The sequence below is a fragment of the Vombatus ursinus genome, unplaced genomic scaffold, assembly GCF_900497805.2.
Source record: "Vombatus ursinus unplaced genomic scaffold, bare-nosed wombat genome assembly UNPS02010769.1, whole genome shotgun sequence".
In the NCBI taxonomy this organism is placed as follows: Eukaryota; Metazoa; Chordata; class Mammalia; order Diprotodontia; family Vombatidae; genus Vombatus; species Vombatus ursinus.
This window is the reverse complement of record NW_020950547.1, coordinates 4,011,196-4,037,363: the sequence shown is the minus strand read 5'-3', so window position 1 is coordinate 4,037,363 and position 26,168 is coordinate 4,011,196. Positions and strand designations below refer to the sequence as shown.

The window sequence follows — 26,168 nt, the reverse complement described above, 5'->3', positions numbered from 1 at the left end:
TCTCAAGGACACCGCGCCATTCGACACACGCCCCTGCACCACCGCGGCATGCGACTAGCCAAAGCGCAGCAAGGTCCGGGTTAGCGTGAGTAACTTATCTGGTGAAGTGATGGCATTGAATTGAGCTACGGGGAGACCTGAGGATGCAAGCATCTATTTGAACCGCCACACCCCAACAGTCCTAGGACAGGGCAAGCCCACGCCTCAGAACTTCAAACGCTGTTAGGTGACGTCATAGGGTAGTGCAAAAGAGAACAGAGCGATGTGCCCCACGTGGGAACATCAAGATAGAGAAGCAACCCCTTGCCTTTAACCTATAAGCCTAGGAAACTACAATCCCCAGAAGCCTCCGCGAGCCCTGTCCTTCCTTCACCTTTCATCCACCCTCTGTAGCATGGCAACGGCGTGACGTGACCCGGGGGACCCGAATTGGAGCTGCCGCGGTCGCCGGCTTCAGTCTCAGTCAAGCGGGCTGACCGGGAGGAGTGGTTGCGAAGCAGAGCCCCCTGCCCTTCTAGGCCTGATCCCCCTCCGGGGCTTCTCCCCGACCAGGCTGCCGCTCCCAGCCTGCAGGGGTGGGGAGGGCAAGACGGCGGCTTGAGGAGAGGGCGAAGAAGGCAGGACCGCGCAGCGCACAGCGCGCATGGCGTTGGCGGGCGCGCGGCGGCTCCCCGCTGGAACGCGCGCTGCAGCCCGGCGCTGCTGCTGCCTCAAGCAGGGCGCGCACCCCGCCCCGCCCCTGGGTCCTCTGAGAGCGCTGCAGCCAATGAGGTGAGGCCGCTCTCCCGTCTGAGCCGGAGCGGGTTGGGGGGACCGGTTGCGGTTGGGGGCCGGCCGCGGAGCTGCGATGCCTGTCACGCTGTGCTGCCGCCTCCCCGCGCGCCTGGTAGGCCCGACGGAACCGAGCGCGTCTCGCATGGTCCAGGCCCGGGGGACTCCGCTTCGGCCCCGCGCCTCAGCCCAGTTCCCCGGCCAGCACCCCGGCTCCTCCCCCGGCCCTGTCCTCAGCCGCCCCCGACCTTTAGCACTCGTGACCGCTTGGCAAGGGGGCCCGGCGGGTTGCAGCTGGTGCTGGTGCTAGGGGCGGGGAGCAGGGAGCTCGCCCAACTGACCTTCCCCCTGGGAAGACCCCCCTCATCCGGACCCGATGGCGGACAGGCATGTAGTTGATTCGACGGCGTTGCAGGGGCGCCCCGTGCTTTGCAAGCAGCTCCGCCTGGGCAGGCTGACGCTGCCTCCTTCCTCTCCCCCCCAGGCTCTTGTCTTCCTGCAGCCTCTTGCTGCCCAGAGCTGCCCAGGCCTTGGGGGCTGAGGCTGGGCTTTCCCACAGCCGTTCTTTTATGGGCTTCGCTTCCCCATTCATCAACAAGCGCAAGGCATACTCCGAACGCAGGATTATGGGGTGAGAATCCTCTGCCCTTCCCCTTGATCCCTGGTGTTAAAAAAAAATAGGGTACCCCACACTGATAGGTCGAAAGGTTTACTGTATCACCCACCATGGTCATGCTTTGCCTCCTGCTCACTCGGCATAACCTAATGATTCACTTCAAAGATCTGAGTACTAGCCACAGATCAGAAATACAAAGATTAAAGAATTGACCCTTCTAGAATCAAAGACCTTACAATAAATTATTCTGTTCTCACAGTTCCAGGCCACTGATGCCATTTTTCCTACTCCTGTTACCTTCAACCTCTACAAAATTATCAGTGGTCAAGACAGCACTGCCTTGCCACAAGACACCTGAATATTTCCCAGTGGCCTGAGGATTAAAGCAACCTTTTCCCAATTCTCAGTGCAGCATTGGCCTAATTTTTAATGTATTCTCTTGGTTTGGAATGGGGGGAATTTGCCATTATAATTTGGGAAGGTCAGCTGATCTCCATATTCCTGGGATGGATGGGTTGTGTAAAACATGTCTGTACACAGTCAATGGTAAGAATTAACAGGAGCTGGACCCCATACCTAGATCCTTGGCCCCTCTCTTTGAAACCCCCCTCCCCCCACCCCAATTGCCCCCCAGGTACTCAATGCAGGAGATGTATGAGGTGGTGTCCAATGTCCAGGAGTACAAGGAGTTTGTGCCTTGGTGTAAGAAGTCCTTAGTGGTGTCCAGCCGAAAAGGTTACCTGAAGGCCCAGTTGGAGGTTGGCTTCCCACCTGTTGTGGAACGTTACACTTCAGCTGTCTCCATGGTCAAGCCTCATATGGTCAAGGTAAGGTACTGCCCCATTCTTGATACCGTGATACTTGGGGGCGGGGCAGTAAGGGGACAAGTCATTTTCCTTCACTAATTTAAATTTACTACTTTATGTTTACTTTGTAATTTTCATTTCACATTTTGGGCTTTGCCCAGTGTTAACTATACATTGACTGACAACCCATCTTTTTACCAGGCTGTCTGCACTGATGGCAAACTCTTCAACCATTTAGAGACTGTCTGGAGATTCAGCCCTGGTCTTCCTGCCTACTCCCGAACTTGCACTGTGGACTTTTCGGTGAGTCAAGGTGCTGTGGCTGGGAACTGGTGTATAGGACTGTTAGTTCTTAGCCTCAAGTCAATTCAGCAAGCATTTTTATTTACTTAACGTGCCAGGTACTGTGCTAAGTTCTAGCTACCACCTAGGCCAAAGGTGTCAAACTCTGTGGCTGCCCAGCCCTCAACAAAACTCCCCAGTGCAAGCTGAATCAGATTAAAATCTAATTGGGAAATATTTAACAAAATAAGTGCAACAGTTTTCTAAATCAATGTGGACATCAGGGATTTTGTTTCTTTTAGTGCTGGGCCTGGAGTCACGACTTAAGTTCAGATCCAGCTTCAGATACTAACTAGCTGTGTGACCCTAGGAAAGTCATTTAACTCATTTGCCTGTTTCCTCACCTGTAAATTGGGGGACAATAGCACCTCCTTCCCAGGGTTGTCCTGAGGATCACATGAGATAATTGCAAAGCTCCTGACAGTGCCTGGTACGTACAGTAAACTATATAAACATTAGCTACTGATGGCATGCTTCCTAAGGGCCTACCCCATGATTGAAGTCACACTTTTGTTCTACCTACTGCATAGTTTTTGTTTTTTTAATTTTTTTAGTGATGCAATTGACGTTAAGTGACTTGTCCAGAGTCACACAGCTAGGAAGTATTTATTATGTGCCTGAGGCTGGATTTGAACTCAGGTCCTCCTGACACCAGGGCCAGTGCTCTATCCACTGTGCCACCTAGCTGCCCCCCATAGTTTATTTCTGAATGGTCACTGTGTACTTTGAATTAAAAGCTATGAAGAACAGCATCATTGAATTTGTTCAGGGAAGTTATCCATGCTAAAGTGAGGGTTTGTCTCTTTTTGTCCCCATCCCCAGGTTTCCTTTGAGTTTCGATCATTGCTTCATTCTCAGCTGGCTACCATGTTCTTCGATGAGGTTGTTAAACAGAATGTTGCTGCCTTTGAGCGCCGAGCAGCCACCAAGTTTGGTCCAGAGACAGCCATCCCCCGTGAACTCATGTTCCATGAGGTGCACCATATTTGAGACCAGCTCCATAACTTATTTATTTGGTTTGATCCAAGCTCCATTCCCTGGGGCAAGTCTTGTTTATGTCCGCCTCCCTGCCCCCCTGCCCCCCTGCCCAATAGTTCTGGCTCTCCAGGGAGAGAGAACTCAGGAATCTGGAGTGAACTTCTCAATTAGCAGATGCTGAGGGGTAAGGGAGATCCCTAGGAGTTGGCCAGCCTGACTCCAGGAACTGAACTTTACATGCCTGTCTCCTTCTGGAAACTGAACTCAGAATTGCTGGGATTTTTTATCTTTGGCCATGTCTTGTGAGTTAGGACTCTATTCTTGGTCTAACTTATGGTGCCTCAGTGTCTCTGGAAGGGTAAAGCAGTCCCAAGTCTCCAGTGAAGCCATATTACACTGTTCCCCTCTCTCGTTAAGGAGCTAAGGGGATAGAGGCAGTTCTTATTGTCTTGATAAAGAAGCCTTATGAGGGAAAAGTAACTTCCATTTTGGAATCCAGGTATCTGAACTTCTATCTAAAGTCTGCTTTCCAAAAAAGGAAAATTTCCCCCTCCTGGCTAATATATGTAGGATGTCAGAGGAGTTTTTTCCCCCTACCAGGGTGGAGGGGAGGCTTTGAGTAAAGCTGCACTTCTAGCCTGTACCTTTCTTCCACCTGGGCTGAGTGTTTGGATGAAGAGCCAATAAACCAGTTGTGTGGATTTGGTTTTGTAGTGCTTCTTAGGTAAGGAATACAAGGCAGGAAAAAGGTAGCCCTGTACTACAGTGTCTCTGGACACACTGTCCCTGCTAACTATAGCCCCGCATTCCCCTGGCTGGGCCCACTCTTCACTATTTATAGCCTCTCTTCAGAAGGTCAATTGTAGCAGGAACCTAGTGGGGGAAGGGGTTGGGAGGTAGCGGCACAAGGGAGAAGGGATCCAGACCAGGGACCAAGCCTGGTCTCAGAGGTGCTGGGAACAAGAGCCATTATAACGTTTTTTGGTGCGATGGCCTCTCTGCCGTTAGGGTAAAGAATCCTATGGACACTCTTAGAATTATGTCTTTAAATGCAAAAAAAAAAGATACATGTGAGTGCAAAGGAAAACCAATTATAGTGAAGTCAAGTTATCAAAATACTAAAGAAAAGTTCACCACTGGGAAACAGGAAGACCTGGGCCAACACTATCTTGCTCTCCGAACCCATTTCCTATCAAAATAGTGATAATTTCTAGCACTAATAACCTCACAAGAAGTGGCTCAAAGGAGTTAATTTAAAGCACTATGTGTGTCATGTCCTCCTAGTTTGTGAAGGTTATTGCCACCTAAGCCCTGGCCTACTCCACCCTCCTCCCCCATCCTCCCAAGAGATACCTGTAGTGTAGACTGTAGCCATTTTCTGGCAAGAGGGCAGAATTGTCAGCCCTCACCCCCAAGGTCATGCTTTAACTCCTTTCACCCACTGAGCTTCGTGGTAAAAAGGGAAGGAAGTAAAGGTAGGGAGTTACTGTCCAACAGACTTCATAGACCTCCCCACCCAAGCTAGTAGTTATACTATCAATATCCATCAGCTGAAAAAACATGGATTATGGATTCCTTTCCAAAAATCCATGGTGTCTTCTCCAAAGAGTCCAAGGCTGCCAACAAGTTGGAAATTACTGGTCTAAGAGTTCTGATACTTGAAGAAAGATAAGGAAACTATTGAATCAGGCATTTCGAAGCCTTTGGCCTTTTATCTCTATGGCTTATATGACATCAAGACCCAGATTTGTTAATAAAAACATTTATTTTGTGTTTTATACAGAACAACCTGAAGTCTGCAACAGGACTCTCGACAATTACCCAGGGGTTCATAGACAATGTGTCCATCTCCACAGCTTGGTTCTAGGGACAGGGGATCCACACAAATACAGGCAGGATTGGAGGGGTTGGATGAAGGGGACACAGTGAGAGGAGTGTATTTCAGTCCTTTCTCAAAGAAGAGGCAGCAGAGCATTCTGAACCACTGAAAGACCTGTGCAAATGGGGCTCTAAACAATGAACCACATGGCGGGGAGGTAGGGGGGAGGTTAAGGGTTGGGAGGGGAGCTGGAAGGAGATGATGACTTGGATGAACAAGTTTGTTTTTGTGTGCATGGGGGGAAGTTGTGGTTATTTATATTAATAATGCCCTAAACCCTGGGGTCTAATACAGGATCAAATCTGTTCAAGTAATTTTCACCTCCAAGTTTTAAAAAGAAAAGATTATCCCTGTGGGCATATCATAAAGACAGCATGCTAGGCCATTTGCAGGCCCCTGCTCTTTAGAGTACATATGGAAAAAGTGGATAGAGGTTTGTGGCCTGATCTGTCTATTTGGATATGAACAGAGTTCACAGTAAACATGGGGTGGGGGGGGTGCAGACAGAGAGGCTTCGACAGAGGAAGAGGCCTAAACCAGTGGTATGTACAAAATGAAGGATAAGAGAAGTCCCCAATATGTTAAGTCCAAAGCTCTTTTAGCCCAGGGTAGCAAGTACATAAAGTCTGCATGATGGTAGTTTCTTTAAAATAGTAAAAGGTACCCAAGACTTCATCTTTTAAAGGTGAAATAAACAAAAAAGTCCAAATCTTAACAAATGCCATCGTCTCTGTTCAAATGGTAGCAGATGCCAAAATGTCCCAACGATTAACAGCTCAGCCATGTATGTGTGTGTGTGTGCGCGCGCACGTGCGCATTATTGGGGGGGGGAGAGGCAGCAGAGCAGGTTGTAATGTGTTTGGGGTTGATACTGAGACTCCAACATGATTCCTATGGAAAAGTGATTTGGGGGTCAGAGTTCTGGTTTTTGGCCTACTGGTGAGGAGATGTTTGGTTGGGTGTGGGAGTAGGCTAAGTAAAACAAAACCCTACATCTCCAAAGTAAAGAAGTGAATGCAGATTCCCTGTAACCAGCAATGACCCTGTTGGGGTGGGGCATACACTAGGCTTCCACTCTAGATGAGGCAGGGGACCTGTCCTGACCCGTATCTGTATTAGTCTAATTCAATCTATAATCAATGGACAACTCCTATACTGGGCAGGGGAGAGGGACTAGTTAGAGGAGATAGTCTCATCTCTGTCTTTTTTTAACTCTTAATTTACACTTTAAATAATCTCAAACTTAGTGTCAGTGCCTCAAATATAATTTAATCCTAAAAGTCTTTAAAGGCCCCCTGAAACAAAAACAAAGAAGTATGTCCTGTCTCTCTTAAAAGTCTCCTCACTCTAGCAGGCATTCTCTTCCCTCTTCCTGCCCAGTCCCCATCTTTACCCTGACTTTGAGCTTACAAACTGCATCAAGCCATCTGTGCTCATAGACTTGGGCCTCTCTAGAGGGAAACCCAGAGCTCTGCTCCAAATGAGCTGTGCCAGCACCCCCAATGCCCTTGAAACTCCAAAGAGAACCGTGTAGTAATTCATCTCTGTCATGCCGTAATACTGCAGGGTAGAAAAAGAAAAAAAGAAAAGGATTTAGGATGAGGGGTAAGGATGGCAATGAACTGAAAGTGGGATTTGGTGACTGTGATCCAGGGTTTCTGTTTTCCTCATAGCAGGCACTGGATTAAGTGGCTCAGAGCTGGGATAGAGCTGGGAGAGCCAAGACAACTTGAAAACTAGAAGGGAAACACTTGCCATGGACATGTTACAAAGACTTTGAGAAGTGTGTGAAAGAGAATTGGGGAAACAGCCTGGAGAATTTGCTTTTGGAGTGGTCAAACGTTTGATTTGTTAGTAGGGCTTTTGATGTGGCTGGCCAGCCAGCCATGGCAAGCAGATCAGGGAGGAAGAGAAACAGAAGGTAGGAGGTCCTTACCTGCAGAAGCACCCCACTGTGGGCATCTACATTGGGCCAAGGGTTCTTGGCTTTGCCCTGCTCCAAAAGGACATCAGGTACAATCTTGTAGAGTTGAGCCACCAGTTTAAACATGGGATCACTAGGCAGATGTTTCAGAGCAAATTCCCGCTGACAGGTATATCGTGGATCAGTTTTTCTTAGTACAGCATGGCCATAGCCAGGAACCACCTAGAAGGGTGTGAAAGCTAATCTGTACTTCTAGAGAACTCCCATTCCCTTCCTCAATATGGGCAATGAGAAATCAATGATCTAATGAGAAGTTTAGGCAGACTCCCAACTCTCTTGTCCCAGATGCCAGGGAAGGCTGGAATTTATTCTCTTCTCCTACCCAACTCTTCTCATCTAGGAAGTCTGGATCTGATATTCCTCTCATCCCACCATTATCATGCTTTGCTTACCCTGCCTGAGTTGAGTGTGCTCCAGATGTAGTCACGCAGTTTTTCATCAGACACATCTTTGCCAACTTCTTTCTGCAACTTCGTCAGCCAGACGAGTACTTCCTGTGGATAATGTGGCAGGGGGAGGAGGTGAACACATAGGTTAGAAGAAGACAGTTGGAGGACCAGGAATGGCAAGAGCTGAAAATACAAGGGCAAGGAGCCAAAAGAGTTGGCTATTACCTGATTGGCTAGTCCATGGAGGGGCCCAGCCAGTCCATTCATGGCAGCTGCAAAGGACAGATAGGGATCTGAAAGAGCACTGCCCACCAAATGGCTAGTGTGGGCACTTACATTGCCACCCTCGTGGTCACTGGAGGAAATAAGAAAAATCAGGTCAGTTATCCATATATACCTGTGTACAGAGGATGGGGGTGTTGGCAAAGAACGAAGGCAGAAGACTAGAAACAATGACTTTGTTGCCTTCCAACATAGCTCTTGTTCTTGGAGTAGCTATTTTGATTCCCTCCCTTGACCTTTTTATAATAACCACTATAATCCCTGGATCCAAGTTTTACGTTTATTCTTGCCCACAGCTCTTTCCCTGAAGTAATAAGTGAATTTTGGAGTGACTTTTCCCAAAATTTTCCAAATATCCAGATACTTGGTACCCAAGTCTGGCTCACCTGTGGATTGTGAGGTATAAGCGCATGAGCTCAGTGAACTGGGCATCACTGTAGCCCAACATGCTGGTGAAGTTTTGAGACCAGTCAAGTTTGGTGTCTATAGCCCCAATGCTGCTGCCTTCACGATACAGATTCCGATAGATCTTTGCTGCAACACAAGGTAGCTTGGCGATGAGATCCATGCAGTCCTCATAAATCAGCTTGGGAAGGGGAGGGTGAAGAAAAGGAAAAGGAGGTATTAACTTCAGAGAGCTGGATAAAAAGAAATGACATCTTATGCCATAATTGTTCTCCACAATTATATCTATGGGATGCTCAGATTATTATTGCATCAATGGTGTTTGTTGAGTGTGTTAAAACGTTGCCTGATATACCAAGCTCCTTTTCTGAACTACAGTATTCATACTATTTAAAATACTTGTTATCTAGTTGTTTCATGATAGTCTTGTCTCATCGAGATTTTAAGGCTGGGACACAAAGAAGGTACTCAATGACTTGTGGTTTGATTTCAAAATGATAATTCAATACAGCTTAATTTAAATGCTAAAGAATAAGACATGCCTAAATAAACAAATCTCTATGATAATGTCTACCATTCATTAACCCACTATCAGGTCCCACCCAGGATTGGTTCAGAGAGAGTGTGGCTGAAATTAAAAACTTACTTGAGGAAAAAAAATCAGAAATACTTAGCTGATTTCTTGCAAGTTCTCAAGGAAGACAAATACTTAAGAGTATTATCCTGAGATCAGGATATTCACCTCTAGCTAAGAAACACCCATGAGTCAAAGACTGGGTTTAGGCAAATCTATAGAACACAAGATTCATGCACAGAACCCCACCCACCCCTTATCCCCTCTGCCAAAAAGCCTTGCAAAGAATAAATGATCACTTTCATCATAAAGAATATGTACAGAAAGGACAATTACTAATCAACATTTCCATCATTTCTAAAGATACCAATTAAGAGAAAATGCCCTGTTACCACTTGTCAAAAAGCAAAAATGGTAAATCTTTTAAAAGGGGAGATGATACTTGCACTTAACGATATGATCTTTATTACATATCAGATACACAGCAAGAACACCCTTATACTATATTCAAAGATCTTACAAAAGGTGGTAACATTAACTGGTGCTGTGTGAATAGGTACTAAGCAAATCTGGCTATATGGGTAAATTCATCAACTTCCAAGCTATACCAGGCTGACCAAGTTGAGTATTCAGGAGTATTCTAACTTATTTCCTATCATTAGAGTGAAGGTGAGTTACATATTTATGCAGTTTTATTCTGTATCCTGATAAAGGAACAAAGCTAGTATTTTTTTTTAATACAGGTGATATAACAAGTTTGAAATGTCACTGAAACTCTAAACAAATAGAAAGGGTCACATCATAGATTGGAGGAAAATGGATGGAGGCCCCTCTCTTACATTTAGAGAGGGGAGAATTCTTAACTGATGCAGATCTATTAAGAGGTTAGAGGAAGTCACAAAAAAACAAAACAATTTCAACTACATGCAACTGAAAGTTTTGCAGAAAACGGTATCAATATTTTTAGGATAAGAGACTGGGGAAAATTTTTGCATTAAATATCTGATAAGCATCCAATATATAAGATATATAGGAAATCAGTGAAAGATTACAAAAAGTGAAATGGTTAATGTTAGAGGGGCTTGGGGCAGCTAGGTGGCCCAGTGGATAGAGCACTGGTCCTGGAGTCAGGAGGACCTGAGTTCAAATTTGGCCTCAGACACTAGCTATGTGACTCTGGGCAACTCACTTAACCCCAATTGCCTCACAAAAAGAAAAAAAAAACAGTTCATAGTTTAGAACAATTCAAGAAATACAAAAAAAAAGAAAAATGTTAGAGGGGTTTTGGGAAGACAGGCATGGGTGAACTGTTCCAACCTCTGTGAAAAGGAAATTGGAATTATTCAAAGAAAGCTACTAAAATGGCATTTACCCTTTGACCCAGAAATCCCACTGCTGGGTATATATTCCAAGAAGGCAGACAGAAAGTTTCCATATATTTTGGCAAATATTAATTAAAGCAGCTTTTGTGTTTGCAAGGAACTGCAAACAAAGTAGCTAAACTATGACATGTGAATGTACTTAAGAACAGACAAACATGAATTCAGAGAAACATTGAAGTCTCATATAAAGTAATGCAAAGTAAAGTAAGCAGAACTAGAAAAACAATACCATGACTACAATAATATAAACAAAAAGAAAAACTTCACACTATAATTATTAAAACTTGGCCTAGTTCCTGAGTGAGAAGATATGCCTTCCCCCCAAACTTTGCTGCAGAGTGAGGAGAGATACATGAAACATTGCAAACATGGTTGGAGGCAGCGTAGTCACTGGATGATTTTGCTGAAACATTCTTTTTTAAAAATCTTTGTTATTGAGGCAGCTAGGTGGCACAGTGCATAGAGCACCGGCCCTGGACTCAGGGAGGACCTGAGTTCAAATCCAGCCTCAGACACAAAATACTCACTAGCTATGTGACCTGGGCAAGTCACTTAACCCCACTGCCTAGCCCCCCCCCCCCAAAAAAAACTTTGTTATGAGGGAAGGCTCTACTTGCTGGTGGGGTGGGGGTTGGACATAATTAGAAATTTATGTGACATGAAAACAAAAGGTATCAATAATTTTTTTTTTAAATTAGAAGACTCAGAACTTTTATATAAAGGTATAAATATATTGTATATATATTTATGACATAAATGTTATAAAAAGTATAAATGAAAGAAACACAATCTAAGATTTTAATGAGAAATGAAAGCCGTCACCGAATCTCACTCAGACAGCACATTTATGTGAAACACTAGTCAACAAAGTGAAAAAATAGAATTGAGGAACGTGTATCCTTTGGGAAGGATGACAAGACAACGTCACCAATAGGACATCAAACTCAACCAAACTAAAGGTCTAGAAAAGGTGATGTTCTTAATTCTTTTCATGAACCACCCAAAGCATAAAATCTTGCTAGCTGTTCAACTGCATCAAACAATAAAACTCAGCTAGGCAGTCCAGTAGATTGAGCAATGAGCTTGGAATCAGGAACACCCGAGTTCAAATCCAGCCTCATATACTTAATAAGCTGTGTAACCCCAGGCAAGTCACTTAATCTTTATTTGCCTCAGCTTCTTCATTTGCAAAATAGGGATAATAAATTCCCTCTCAGTTATTTTGAGAATCAAATGAGATGTTTGTAAAGCACTTAGCAAAATGCCTTGCACAGAGCAGGTGCTTAATAAATGCTTATCCACCTTGCCCACCACCATTTGTCAATGTCACCACCCATGATTTGCCTAGGAGAGATGCCTATAGATTGAAGGTTGAACAGATACCTAATTCCAGCCCTCTCCTCCTCCACCCAAGAAAGGGTAGCTTTTGAAAAAACTACAATTCAGTAAGCTTGACATCAATCCTGACAAAATGATCACTAGGAGGCAGCATAGATCCACTAAGACTTAAGTCATGCTGTAGCGATAATACCTAGGTGTCAGCAAGATTAAAAATATCTGATGGTTACGCATTGTATCCTTATGGAGAGACGAAGAAATGTGGGGTTGATGATAGTTAAGGGGACCTTAAGTGGTAGAATGACACTGCTCAAAAAATGCTGATTAAGTGTTTTAGATGACAATAAGCCAGGTGGGAAAGAACATAAAATTGTATGACAAAAATCAGACCCTGGCTGTCCTAAAAAGATAGGCTGAATCTAATGAGATTAAATGTGGGTAATAACTATAAAGTCCGCTACTCAGGCTGAAAATAATTAAACAATTGTAGAGTTGGTGAGGTGTGCCTAGATAGCAGTTAATCTGAAAAGGTTGGAGCTTAGTTTACTGCAAAGCTTAATGTTAATTAACTATGTTTTTTAGTAGCCAAAAACCCTCCTCCTTCACATAATTTTGGGCTGCATTAACATAAATACAGTATTAGAACAAGGGAAGTAATTTTCTACATCAATCAGACAGCACATAGAATGCCATATTCAGTTCTGGGCACTGACAATGTGGAGTATAAGACAATTACAATAATACCATCCTATATTTGTATAGCACCTTAGAATTCTCAAAGCATTTTCATGTATATCATCTTATTTGAGTTTTATGATAATAGTATGAGGTCAATAGCTATCAATGAGGAAACTAAAGCTCAGAAATGTCACATGTACTACTAAAATTTACATATTCACTGCCATATCAAATTACCTTTATGGGGTAAAAAAGATAAAATTCATTTGGAGGAAACAAAAATCAAAAATCTCAAGGGAAACAATGAAAAAAAGTGAAGGGGGCCCAGCAGCAATAGATCTCAAACTATAGTACAAAGCAACAATTATCAAAACCACTTCACATTGGTAAGAAAAAAAAAGATGTCAATCAGTGGAACACAGTTATGACAGGCAGAAGTAAATAAGCCTAGTAGCTTAGTGTTAGATAAACCCAAAGACTCCAGCTACGGGAGTAAGGACTCATTATTTGATAAAAATTTCTGGGAAAACCAGAGAGCAATCTGGTAGAAATTAAGTTTGGGCTAACACCTCACACCATATACAAGATAAGCACCAAATGAATATGACTTAGATACAACTGTGGTTAAAGGAAGTGTTCATATCATACAAGAGATAGAAAGGATTCACAGAAGATAAAGTGGATAATTTTGATTACATAAATATTACAAAGTTTTTGTACAACAAAACCAATGCAGCTAAAACCAGAAGGGAAACAGTTAACTGTAGGAAAAAATCTTTGCAGCAGGTTTCCCTGATGAATGTTTCACTTTTAAGATTCAAATTTATAATAAGAGCCATTCTCTAACTTATACACGGTCAAAGGATATGAATAGACAGTTTTCAAAAGGAAGAAATCCAAGCTGTTTAATAGCCATAAGAAAAAACCCTTCTAATTAAGAGAAATGTAATTTAAAGCCACTCTGAAGGGCATCCTATTCAGAAATATAGGCTATTTGCTCCCTCTTTCCACAGACAGCTAGAGAATGCTCAGAGTTGTGGCTGATTTGGAACTAGTCCCTTGAAGGCGATGGCTTTAGTTCAATGGCAGAGCCTGAGAAGGAGAGGAAGGTGTCAGGGAGGAGAAAAGAGGAATAGTGGTCATAAAAGCCCAAGATGAGTCTGCTTTATTCAGTGCTCTGGCAGGTCTCAAGAAAAGCTAACTCCTAGGCTCCCAATCCTACAAGTCATTTCCTTCACCTGCCCGCACCTCGCCAACCTCACTCTAACTTCCTCTCCTTTGACATTATCATTATCCTACCTCCCAGTATTTGGCCCGACTGATGCCTTCAGCATAAGCCCGAGCGAAGTTACTCTCACTGTTGAGGGCCGTGATAGCTGAACTGAGCTGAGACATTGGATGTAGATTAGTAGGGAAGTTGTCCAACATGGTGACCACATGTGAGGGCAGAGCAGCTCGTTTCGCCCATTCTTTGGAGAGCCAGCTCACCTGGAGATAAGAAAAAAATATGCAGAACACTGGGAATGGAAAAAAAAAAAAGACAGGATAGAACGGTAAGCAAAAGCTTACCAAAGAATGTCAAGGATAGATCATCCCAATCCACTTAAATAGTAGATCTCTGTACTCAATTCTATCCCCTCATCTTGTCCTCACAACCACCCAGATCAGGATTAAGTGTCCAGTATAAAGAGAAAAGGGGAAGGGGAAAGGCAAAATATATTGCCTGCGCATGTGGAGGGAAGGCTAACTGTCCTCCTGCTTTACCTGTTCCTCATTTGGAATTTGTCCAGTCACAAGCAGCCAGAATAAACCCTCCGGAAGGGGTTCTTCCCCTCCCTTAGCCTTAGGGAGCAACTTCTGGCACTCTGGGATACTGTAGCCACGGAAACGGATACCCTTGAAAGAAGGAAGAATGAGAATTGCAGCTTTGTGGATTTGTCAGTTTGGAAAGACACTACACCAAGTACTTCATTGTTACAAACTTGATACTCAGACCATATGGGTCTGCTTATCCTAACCTAACCTACTTTTGGCTTGGCTTTTCTAATATGGTCTTCAACTCGTTAATGTATATGTAAGTCTGTCTACCCAACCAGATCAGAAGACCATGAAGGACCATATTTCTGTATTTTCTAAACAGCACCTTTGCACAACTACTCAATGATGTGGACTTAAGAGAAGTTCTTACCTCATCAGGGTCTAGAACTGATGTTTCGTATATTAATCCTTTCATACCCCTCATACCACCATACATCTAAAGAGACAAACAGAAGCAAAATAAGCATAATTCTGTGAAAACTCCCCAGAAAATAAAGGTGTTCCCTACCCCCCACACCTGGCCATGTAGAGGAGACCAAAATGACTCTCTGTAGAGTCATGAACTGGAAGGAGGGAAAATACTGACTCTATGTGGAATGATGAGAGTAGAAATGAGAAGAGGGGGAGGGGGAGCAGAGCCTAATTTCAGACTCTAAAATTAGCTCAAAGGGGATATTATCCAGGCCCCCTCAAAACTCCGACCTCCAGGTGCTTCTTTGTTCTTTTTATGGAACACTGTCAGTGTAGCAGCATCACCCCCCATTCCCAAAAGAGAAAGAGAAAAATATCTCTAAAAGGATTAGGTTTGGGGTCCAGTGACTAAAGAAAGCAGTTTTCTGGGCTGCTTAGATTAAACTTCTGAATGCACTGGGAGATATCATCAAGGTTTACAGCAGATAGTATCATCATCATCATCATCATCATCATCATCATCGTTGTTATATTATCATCCTCTCCTAAGCAAAGCAGAAACTCCACAGAAGGGGTGGTTACAAGGGGCTGAAAAGCAACAGCAGATATTTATCTTTCCTCACTTGTAGGGGCTTAGATTAGATTCAAGGCTATTATATAAGGATGGATGCTTCTCGACATTACCGATTCTCCCAACGCAGCACCCATAAACTCTCACCATGTCCACAGTGATCTGCCCCACTACAGTCTTGCCATGCTGCTGCCTGAAGTTCTTGATTCTACTTTGTTCCTTAGGTATCATGTCGCTGAGGATGTCCTTCAGATTCTAGGAGTAAAGATGTAGAGGCTAGGGCTCAGAAAGCCAATGAACTTGTACCCTAAGATATGGAACAATGCCTACCCTTCCTCTTTCCGAACTGAAACACGTATTTATCTATCACAGCAACTGATTCAACAACCTAGTCAAATCAGGGCACGCTTCAACATAGAGAATATTTCTCTTCCATATCTGATCTCCCTATCCTAAGCTCTTGTGTATAGCACCAGTCAATATCTCTGAAGTTAGTCTTCATTCCTAGAAGACAGATAAAGGCTATTTCCAAATAAAGCCAAGTAATGATCCCATAATTATATAGTACTTAAGGTTTACCAAGTGCTTGCAGCACAGAAATTCAGTAACGGCATTATACAAGTATTAACTTTAGTAGACAAATGAGGAAACTGAGGGTCAAGGGAAAGAGAAAGGAATAAGCATTTACACAGTGCCCTATTATGTGCCAGGAACAGTGCCAAAGCACTTTATAAACATTATCTCATTTGAGCCTCACAACAACCCAGCAAGGTAGATGCTGTCCTTATTCCCATTTTACAGTTGAAGAAACTGAGGCAGAGGTTAATTGATTAAGGGTAATACAGCTGGTACATATACTAACCCAAATGATAATGGGATACTTCATAGAATTTGATAAAATTATAAACTACACAGAAACAAATAGACAAAACAATCAAGAGGAATAATTAAAAATGAGAACTTGACATGTTATATTTCAAAATATAACCTAATTACAAAAAAACTAGAAGTGAATTTTTAAAAAGATCATTAGAATAGAATCCAGAACCTAAAACAACTCATGTTTAATTAGCTCAAGATTATAAAACACTGAAGGAAAGCAATTACTGTTTAATGAACTGTTGAGAAAATTAAGTACAAAAAGGGCAAAATGGTTAGTCCTACATTTCATACCACATAAAATGCTAAGTTCAAATGAATCAATATGTAAATATTTGTTTAAAAACCATCTTAAATGTGGCAGAATAAAGAAACTGTACATTTATACTCAATTACCAAGGAAAAAACTGATGTTGAGTAAACTGGGGGCCACAACTTGTTACACAGTAATCAGGACTTTTTGGGGAGTAGAAAAGGGAGATTACAGACATAGCTCATGCTCCATAGGAATACTGGAGGGAAGTAACACAGGACAGATAGGAGGCTCATTTACCTAATCTCAACCACCTATTAATGCTCTGAATTAATAATAATCAAGTGGAGTTCTATGGCCTGGTCCCCCCAATCCCTACTGATCTTCAGACCTATACCAAGACTTACTGTTGTAGAAGCACTGGCATGTCGGGCAGCAAGAACAAGACAGGATGAATTCTACAAGAGAAAACAAAAACGAGAAAAGGTGAGAACTCAGTATTAATCAAGTGTTCCTGCCAGACTACTGTGCCAATCTTGAGAAATTACCAAGAGTTAACCAAAAGTGACATTATCTCTTCTTTCCATCCCCCAGTCTGGCATCCTAAAAATAGACTGGACATGAGAAAAATGTAAAAGAATTGTCCCCTGACCAGTTAGGAAACAACCACCAAAGTACTTGGCCAGAGGAAGCAGTCACAGTCCAATTAGTATTCACTGAAGAGAGAGAGCTTCTGTCATCTGGGCTCCAGGTCAGGGCTTTGCTGCATACAGTAGGGAGGGCCAGTTAGACAGGGCTTATACTGCCTTTTGGAAGCATAGCATGGGAAAGCACAAGGCTAGTGGCTAGCCTGCCTTATGAAAAGCCAACTCTAAAAATCTACTAGTAAATGCTCCTCAATTGCAATGAGAAAAGCAAGTACTGCAAAGTCCTTAGTGCTGCTGCTAAAGCAACTCTAGTACATATAATCAAGCCTTTGAAAGAAAGCCTGTAAGTGGAAAGCAGCCCTTTGCACAATTGTTTTCAACCCTTAGGGAAAAGAAAGTAAGGGGAATGTCTTCTGGATCCAAAGTAGCTCACACCCCAAAGTGCTTTTACTTTCAGGAGAAAAAAAAAAAACACCTGGAATCTCTCAGGATGGAAAGTAAGGCTTCCCACAACTGAGGAAAGAGGAATATAGATAGCCAAGTGATTTCCTGAGAATATTTTAGACTTAGTATGAAGAGAGCACCTGACTCAGCCTTTGAGCCTAAATGAAATCTGGGAATTAGGGACTGTAACTATAATTTCTACCAATAACATGGTCAGCACTCACACCCTCACTAACAATTTCCTTGACAATTAACACAGATATTTTCCCCCTTCCCAAAGAATACTAAGGATATCATAACAACTATTAACACTTAGAAAGCATGTACTGAGACAACCTCAGCTTAACTATTAACTTTTTCTCTCATCACTTCTTTGTTTCCTTTCTCCCTACTCCAAAGTAAGACCAAAGTAAGATCCATCATCTTTTCTATAAGCATGGGCCTAAACAAGCCAAGACAATACAATGTTGCTTTTTTAAGTCATACTGATGAAGTCTGGCTTTTTAATACCAATCATTTCCTGGACATCATCTCTTTTCACCATTCTCCCCACCCCCCCAGCTCTCTTGAAGCAAGAAAATACCTAAGCAAAACCGACCCAGTGGCCTGCCACTGGCAGCATTTGCAATATTCGACATTACTTGCTGTCCACTGCTACCAATAGTGGGTAAGTGTATTTTACCATCTATTTTCCCAGACTGGCAGCTATCCAAGGCAACGAATCTTTTTAAAAAAAAATCTTATTAAAATTTGATACAACTGCTAAGCCCAACTACTTCTTCATGGGGGTAAGGAGTGATATAGTGATTATCACCTAGAAAACTTTACAGAGGGAAAGAAGCCCACTAGAAAAATACAGTGATTCTATGGAGGTCTTAAGGTGCCTAGAAAACTTCAGGGACCTAATTCCAAAAAATAAGAAAAGGAGTGGGTGGGTTCTCCTCAAAATTCAAAGAATTCTAGGCAAAGATTGGCTTGAATACATCATATATCCTTTTCCTACTGGGGTTAAGGAAGGAGACACACCCACCTCAAATAAGAAAGCAGATAAACTGCCGGGATTAAGGAGCGCCAATGTGCCTCCCCTCCCACCCTCCCCCAAGGTAAAAGTGAAGCTTCAGCTTTTGTTAGCCAGTGGACTCACAGGTGTCTCTTTAGTGTTTCCTGCTAGCCTCTGAGGTTCACTTCAGCTCCACAGCACAGCGTGTGAGGAGAAAGTAGAAGAAGGAATATATACTTCAAACTGCAGTCTATGTACACTACATACAAACTACACTATGACCTTGACTAAGGCAAGACATTCATTCTAAGCGCCAGGTAGTTAGTCACTGGACTATCAGAAGTGAAGGAACTTTTTTATTTATTTATTTATTTTTTAAGTGAGGCAATTGGGGTTAAGTGACTTGCTCAAGGTCACATAGCTAATCTGAGTCAAGATTTGAACTCAGGTCCTCTTGACTTCAGGGCCGGTGCTCTATCCACTGTGCCACCTAGCTGCCCCTGAAGGAACTTTAAAGATTAAGTCTAATTTCCTCATTTTATAGATAAGGAAATTGGGGTTCATAACTGTTAAGTGATTTTTTTCAAGGTCACAGGCAGCACTCCACCTGCCTCTGTGCCTCTGCACTAGTAACCCTCATCTCTTCTCACTTGCCTGGAAGAATCCCTTACTGACTCAAAGACCTTTTACAGTAAGCCTTTCCCAATCCCTCTGCTTATGCTTTCCTTCCCTAATTTTTTTTTGTCTACTCTGCATATACTTACATATATGTACAGGCTTCCCCACAAGACAATGTAAGTCAGTGCCTGGCATCCTCTGGTGTTTGTCAGGGTTTGTGGATTCACTGGGTGGGTAGCAATCGGAAGTCAAGTCTATACAGCCATTTCTGTAAGTCCATGGGACCACAGGTCTAGAGCTGGAAAAAATCTCCAAAAGCCCATCACTTCCTACCCTGACTTTTACAGTTGAGGAAGCTGAGGCCCAGGAAATTAAACCATCTCATTTCATCCTGCTCAGTTCCATTTACATATATCAAAACTTACAGCTCAAGAAAAGCAGAGGAGGATTTTAAAGACAAGAACCCATCAAGTATCAGCACTTAAAAAGGGAATAAGTATAGCTTAAACAAAATTGTATTGCCTTGACCTGTTGTTTAGGCCCATGCTTATAGAGGGAAGCATTTAACAAGGAAGCTCTGGTCAGTCAATCTTCTGATGATAAGCCTCATTTCTCTCATCTTGTAAAACAGGGATCATACCATCTGCCCTGCCTACCTCACAGAACTATTACAAAGATTGTAATATACTAGAAAGGGACCTGGAAGTCATCTAGTCCAACCTGCTAGGCTAGTCTGTCAGCTACAACTGTTTTTTAGTTATCCAGGTAGGCTTCCTTTACTCAAGTTATGAAGTCAAGACAGCGAACTCCCTATTTTATCTTCATTTCTTCATCTGGGTCTATACTTCCCAGCTCCTCACAGGATTGTCAAGAGGAACAAATGAGACAACATATCAATGTGTTTTGAAAAATATAACACACAATAAAATGTGGATTTCTTCAGGGTGGGGGGCAGGAGTAAAGGGGGTAGTGGTGAGGAAACCGCAACTACCAAATTCAGCCTGACAACTGTTCTGTGACTTACACAGTCTCAGAAAGTTGCCTTGGCACCGTGAAAGGCTGAGTGACTGGCAGTGATCACACAGCCAGTGATAGGACAGATGTGGGACTTAAACCTAAGTCTTTCTGATGCTGAATCTGACTAGCTATGCTCTGTGCCATGCTGCCTCACTACACAAAAGCATTATATGCCTGATTTTTATGGAACATAGAATGATGTTGGATTACCACCTTGTTGTCAGAAGGTCACCCTCTCTCCAAAATTCTGAGACAAGGAGAAGGCAATTAGGGCTTAGAGGCCTACTGCTACAAGTTCATATGATCCTCTGCAGTCAGGGAACAGGAAGTTCATCTCCGGTTTCCCTAGCAAATGGAGTCTCATAGAAGGAAGATCTTCAGAGAAAAGAAAGTATACATATACCAAGGAGTTGTTTCAACTGCCCTTTAATCTCCACAGGCAGTGTCAACCACAGAGAAAAAAATGAACTGGTCTGAGAAATGGGATGTTCCCCAAGACACAGCAAGAATCCACATCCTACTTTACTTGGCAGAGATTGCTATCTAACCTCTGTAAAAGTTGGCTCTAAGTTTTAACTGAAGTGAATGAACAGGTTCCAAACCTTTCAGGCAGTCCTGTCCTTTCCCCTCCAATTCTGAAGGAAGTATATTTGGGCTCTGACCCTCTGCCCTGGCCACCAGGCACAGACTACGTGGAAAGTCACTGTACTACGACAGCAGCTGTCAGGTGAGCCAGGAATTCATTCATTCACCTTACCCAATAGGTCAATTTCTTAATGGTAAGAGTCATTTCCCTCAATCAACACACCGGACTCCTCCCCTGGCGTGGTCCTGGCATGAGATATCTGTCGTACAGAGGTCTGAGACAACTCTAATGGAAATCTGAGAAAGCAGAATCTCACTTGTACCAAAGGAAACCACATAAGAAGTCCTTGTAACAACAAACCACCTCTCTGTTGGCTCTTTCAGTGTTCAAGGTAGACACATATCTTTCCATTGTTAAGACCTTCCCATTTACCTTCTATTCCACCCCACCCTACCCCAAATGGCTTTAAGTATATCAGAACACAGCAGGATTGAGATCTTTCTCAGATGAAGATAGAAGTGGAGTCTGCCAAGCCAGCAAGGCAAGCATAGCTCTTTATTAAATTAAGGAGGAAAGCTTTGTACTGCAGATGGCTCCCTGGGCAAATGAACAACTTTATTAAGAGAAAAACAAACCAGGACATCACAAAGGTGCTTCTCTCCTCAGAACCAGGTCAAAGAACTAAATCAGTATTTGTATTTCACAGTGGTGTTGTTTAGAAGTTTTCCTTGACTCCTTAGTCTGGTCACTTAAGGCCTAAGTCTCCATTTCAGATACTACACACACCCTAGGAAAGAGATTTCCTTAAGCATAGAATCAGAGTTAAAAGAGACTTAAAGATAGCTAGTCCAAAATCTTGCCTGATGGAATTCCTTCTACAACATCCCTAACAAGTGGTCATAGAGGCTCAGAGAAACTCAGAATTGTAAGGGACCTCTGGGGTCATCTAGTACAATCTATACATGAACAAAACCTCTCCACACAAATATGCTGTTCCCAATAGATGGTCATCCAGTCTCCACTTTAAGGCCTCCAGTGAGAGAATCCACCACCTTCCCAGGCCAGCCCATTTCACTTTTGGATGGTTCTAATTGTGAGGAAGGAAAGAGGCAGGTGGCTCAGTGGATAGAGTCTCAGCTGGGCCTGGAGTCAGGAAGACCTGAGTTCAAATGTGGCCTCAGACATCACTAGCTGTGTGATGCTAGGCAAGTCACTTAACCTCTGCTCACTGGAAAAGGAAATGGCAGACCAGTCCAGTTTCTGCCAAGAAAACCCCATACGGGGTCATGAAGAGTTGGACACAACTGAACAATGAAAATTGTTACAAAATTCGTCCTTTTTGCAAATCCGAAACTGCTGCTTAAACTTCCTAGTTCTTCCCTCTGGGTCTAAGCAAAACAAGTCTAATCCCTGTTTTCTACATGCCACCCATTCGATGAGATTATAGTCCACTAAACCCCATAGATCTTACTATAGGTTCTCCCATCCTATACCTGAACACCTCTAGTAACAGAGAATTCATTTACCACACAAAGTAGCTTATTCTGTGCTACTTCACAACTGTCTGCTCTCTAGTACGTTGCCAAAAGCTTCACTAAAGTCCAAAAACAGTTCGCTCAAACACTAGACCCCAAGTCCTTTCAAGAAGATGCACTTTCCCTCTTGCCTCCAGCTTCAGAGACCAAAATCAAATTAAACAAATACAATGCTACTCTTCTGTTTCCAGAATCCAAATCCACTTAGCAACTTTAGTTTCCAAACCTCTGCTCCATGAAGACATGTAAAGAACAAATCTAGAGAAGTCAGTTCAGAAGTGATATTCAAAATTATGTAACCCAGTGGCTACATTTGCAACATTAACTAAAAGAAATGCAGCATTACTACACACAGACATGTAATAACTATGGTATATTCTAATGAAATTAGAGGTCTTAAGTGTCCTAATGCAACCCAAGAGATTTGATCTGAAGAACACCAGCCTAGGGATGGGGGGTACTTTGGAAGAATGGGAGTTCAGGACCCAAAGAAAGAGAAAAGTTGGTGATAACTGAAAAGATGCTTGTGAAATAGGTCAAGAAAAATGTACTGCTAAAATAGCCCTTTGGTCTAACTGTTTAGCCTGATGGCGAATATACTGAAGAGAGTAAGGTATGAGAGCTGTCTTCAAATATATGAAGGGCTATCGTGTAGAAGAATTAAAATGGCAGAGAACCAGGACAACCAGGTGAAAGTATGGGACTCAATTTTGGTTCAATATAAGGAGGAACTTCCTAATAACCAAAGCTGTTTAAAATTAGAATGGATGTTTAGCCATTGTTATTTCTTCTTTCCACATCAGCATTTTTAATTCTCCCCATTAGGAGAAAAAGAAATTTCTGGTAAAGGAGCCATTCTTGCACTGGATGGACTAATAAAGCCTCATATTTACTTTTTTTCTTAAAAGTTTTACTGCACAGTACTGATTATGCTTTGCAGGTTCATAGGCTCACAGATTTAGAGCTAAAAGGAACTAAAGATGTCAATTAGTCCAAATCTACTTTACAGTTAAAGAAAAAAGACCTTTAGGTTGTGAGCCAAGATTCTCTTTTGGGATGAAAGGTGCAGAGCTAGGACTTGAACTGGAGTCCTTTGGATTCCAAACCTGGTGTTCTTAGCACTGTGCCATGCAAGACTTAAAGGTTCCATTCTAGGAATCACAGAAAATGCTGCAAGAGTAGGGCAAGTTACTTGGGAAAGCAAAGCACTTAATCCATGCATATTGGAAAAGGAAACACCCCACAGACAATGAGCTTTGGGCTATTTTCCTACTGCCAAGAAATTATTCTTTTCAGCAACAGTGGTGGCAAAGCCAAATAAGTGACTTCAGGGGACCAGAAGTGAATAACTAACTCTGTCCAACTCCCAGGAAGGCATCTAATATAGGTACAATAAGCTGTACCTGGGTAGGGCAGTCACATCACATTACTCACAGATTTTTATCACTACTCTAAACAAGAAAAGCTAGGTGATGGACATTACTCTTTAGGCATCAGCTATTTCAGATAAATGAGGTCAAAATCTCAAGCCTGAATTGGCACACCTATGCTTCCAAGGGATCATTTAAACTACCTGCCAGGAAAACAGAAGGAAAAGAAATTATTTGAACCTCCCAGGAAAAGGAACTGAAATCTCACCTTGGTGGAAGAGGGTCCATTCGACCTTGAAGCTCAAAGGGCTAAGGGACACTTCTTTGAGGTCAGATCTCTTTTTGAGACTCACATGATATAAAAATAACAATGACTGGTGACTAATCCTTCAGCTACCTCTGGGGCACTGAGGCAGGGGACAGATCCATTTGATGGAGCAATCGGAACATTTGTGAGGTTTTCCAGGAAGAGATGAAAGGCTACTTGCAATCTGGGTCACATGACCCCTGCTCTCAGTGCTTCCTCAATGTTGTTAATTTTAAGGGTCAAGAAAACTCCACTGAATTTCAAGTCTGGGCTCCTTGGGTTAAGCTTTAATAAGCCATTAAATAAAACAAATAGTAAGGCCAAATTCCAGCCAAGTCACTTCTCTCCCAAAGCACTATATTTAAAAGGTAAATGCCTGAGTTTTATTCTCTTTACAGTGAAGTTAACCTATCTGGTTTGAGTTACCAGCTTAGGAATGTGCTAATTTTAGCGTCTCCCTTTCCTCTGCCAATACACTTGCCCGAGTTTCCCAGGAGGTTTCCTCACCCTGTTCCCTGGCAGCAGTGAGAAATAATAGCCAAATATCCACTTTCCAAGTGACTGGCCACTATCTTCTAGCTAGAAAAGTCCCAAGGTAAGACTCAGATTCTACCTAAGCTAAACTACCAACCAGGCCCAATATCAACACAAAACTCCAAAACTCTTCTCTCCCTTCAGACCTTCCTAAAAAGGAAAGTGAGTTGTCAAAAGGTAAGATCAACTAACCATAGAACTGTTCCTTTCTTTATGTTGGAGGGCTAAGGCTTCAACACAGGTATTTTTCTCTGTAAAGGACATACTTACCTAAAGCCAAAGTTTCTGGTAATTTGAAACCTGAGACAAGTAGGACAAAAACTCTGCACTCAAGAGGTAAAGAGTTTCATAGATTTAGAATTGGAAGGGACTTCAGAGGTCACCTAGTGCACTCCCTCTCATTTTACACATGAGGAAATGGACTGGCAAAGTTGCGAAGTGACCGGCTTAAGGTCACACCCACGTGTGATCCAGGACTTGTAAAGAGTTCCTCTGCCTCCAGACACAATATACCGCGGAGCCCAGGCTTCAAAGGGTTTTGATGAGGAAGCAGCTTCGGCTTAGGAAAGCTTATAACTAGCAGTAAAAGAGAAGGTCACACAGCCAACAGTGTTAACATGACCTTGGGCGTACCCTTTTCTCTGTACCTCAATTTGTTCACCTGCAGAATGGGTGGAATCCCCATCCAGCTTCATTCTAGATGATCGATGACCTCACTGCCCTGCCTAAATTGTACAGAAACGTTCTGCCTAACCCAAGTCCTTCACGGTGATGTGAGGAGAGGAGGGGAAGCCCAAGCATGTGGTGGCCCCAAGAATAAGAGCCTCCAGCCCTTCCGTGAAGTGGGAGCCAACGGCTGACGGTAGCATCTTCCCCGCTGCCGGCAGCACGCCGGGCTTCCGGGCGTCAGCCTGGCAATTACAAAGCTACTTCTTCCCCCACCCCAGGACCCCCAGATGCAGGCGAGGCTCCGGCCCACGCACGCACGCGTCACGGGACCCCCACCCAGCGCCGCAGCAGAGACGCCAGTTCCGCCCCGGGGCCCGCGTCCGGGCCGCCCGAGGGTGGCCGGCTCCACACAGCCCGCAGACGCAGGGGATCAGCCGATCGCACATGGCCCGGGGACGCCCTGGCCCGGCTTGGCTTCCAGCCGAGGACGCGGCCCCTTTAAGGCGTGAGGACGGCGGGAGGGCGCAGAGCACGGAGGTTCGGGGGCGCGCGCGGGCCTGGCAGCCGCCTCCACCCGAGCCGGAGACAGCGCGCTCCGCCTCAGTCACTCACCTTGGCCCCAAGGAGCCGGGCAGCCGCAGTGAGTAAGGCCATGGCGGACAGCCTGGGGAGCCGCTGGGTAGGGAGAGAGGAGGGGACCCACGGCAGGGACCGGACCCGCGGCTACGCTAGAGGCCGCGCCGAGGAGCGGACAAGGTTGAAAGAAGGCGGCTGAGGGAAAGCGGAGACAAACCGGCGGCGGCGGCGCCCTGCCCGGGGTCCTCACCGAAGCCCCGCCTACTCCCAGGGACTCATTAGCATGGCCCCACCTCCCCAAGGCGGGGACCACCCCTCGCAGTGCATTGGCGAGGCGGGGAGGGTGGGGCGGAGCCTGTGCGGCGGATGGGGAGGCTGGAGGAAGCATTGGATTGGCGGAGTTGTAGGGTAGTGACAGGAGGGGAAGAGCGTGTAGGTGTCTACGTTTGTGCCTGAGAACTTGGGTATGGGCTCTCGCCTGGGGACCCAACTAGGACGGGAGATGAGGA

General features: G+C 43.8%; 2 protein-coding genes across 3 annotated transcripts; one reads left to right on the top strand and one right to left on the bottom strand.

The window, feature by feature from the left end:
• The first annotated feature begins 643 nt into the window (after positions 1-643).
• COQ10A (coenzyme Q10A) lies at positions 644-5,298 on the top strand. 2 transcript variants are annotated; one of them, XM_027854981.1, is made up of 5 exons: positions 644-771; positions 1,256-1,402; positions 2,022-2,214; positions 2,395-2,496; positions 3,358-5,298. In XM_027854981.1, the coding sequence occupies exons 1-5, from the start codon at positions 644-646 to the stop codon at positions 3,523-3,525; spliced, it is 738 nt and encodes a 245-aa protein (XP_027710782.1). In that variant the 3' UTR covers positions 3,526-5,298. The 2 variants fall into 2 exon arrangements, with proteins under 2 accessions (XP_027710782.1, XP_027710783.1); XM_027854982.1 differs by lacking the exon at positions 644-771 and adding an exon at positions 1,013-1,158.
• Positions 5,260-25,890, bottom strand: CS (citrate synthase). The gene is made up of 11 exons (XM_027854980.1): positions 25,696-25,890; positions 16,764-16,814; positions 15,372-15,479; positions 14,613-14,678; positions 14,189-14,320; positions 13,724-13,912; positions 8,434-8,633; positions 7,991-8,120; positions 7,769-7,870; positions 7,329-7,538; positions 5,260-6,952 (listed from the first exon to the last, which is right to left on the bottom strand). The coding sequence occupies exons 1-11, from the start codon at positions 25,735-25,737 to the stop codon at positions 6,782-6,784; spliced, it is 1,401 nt and encodes a 466-aa protein (XP_027710781.1). The 5' UTR covers positions 25,738-25,890; the 3' UTR covers positions 5,260-6,781.
• Positions 25,891-26,168: the final 278 nt, after the last annotated feature.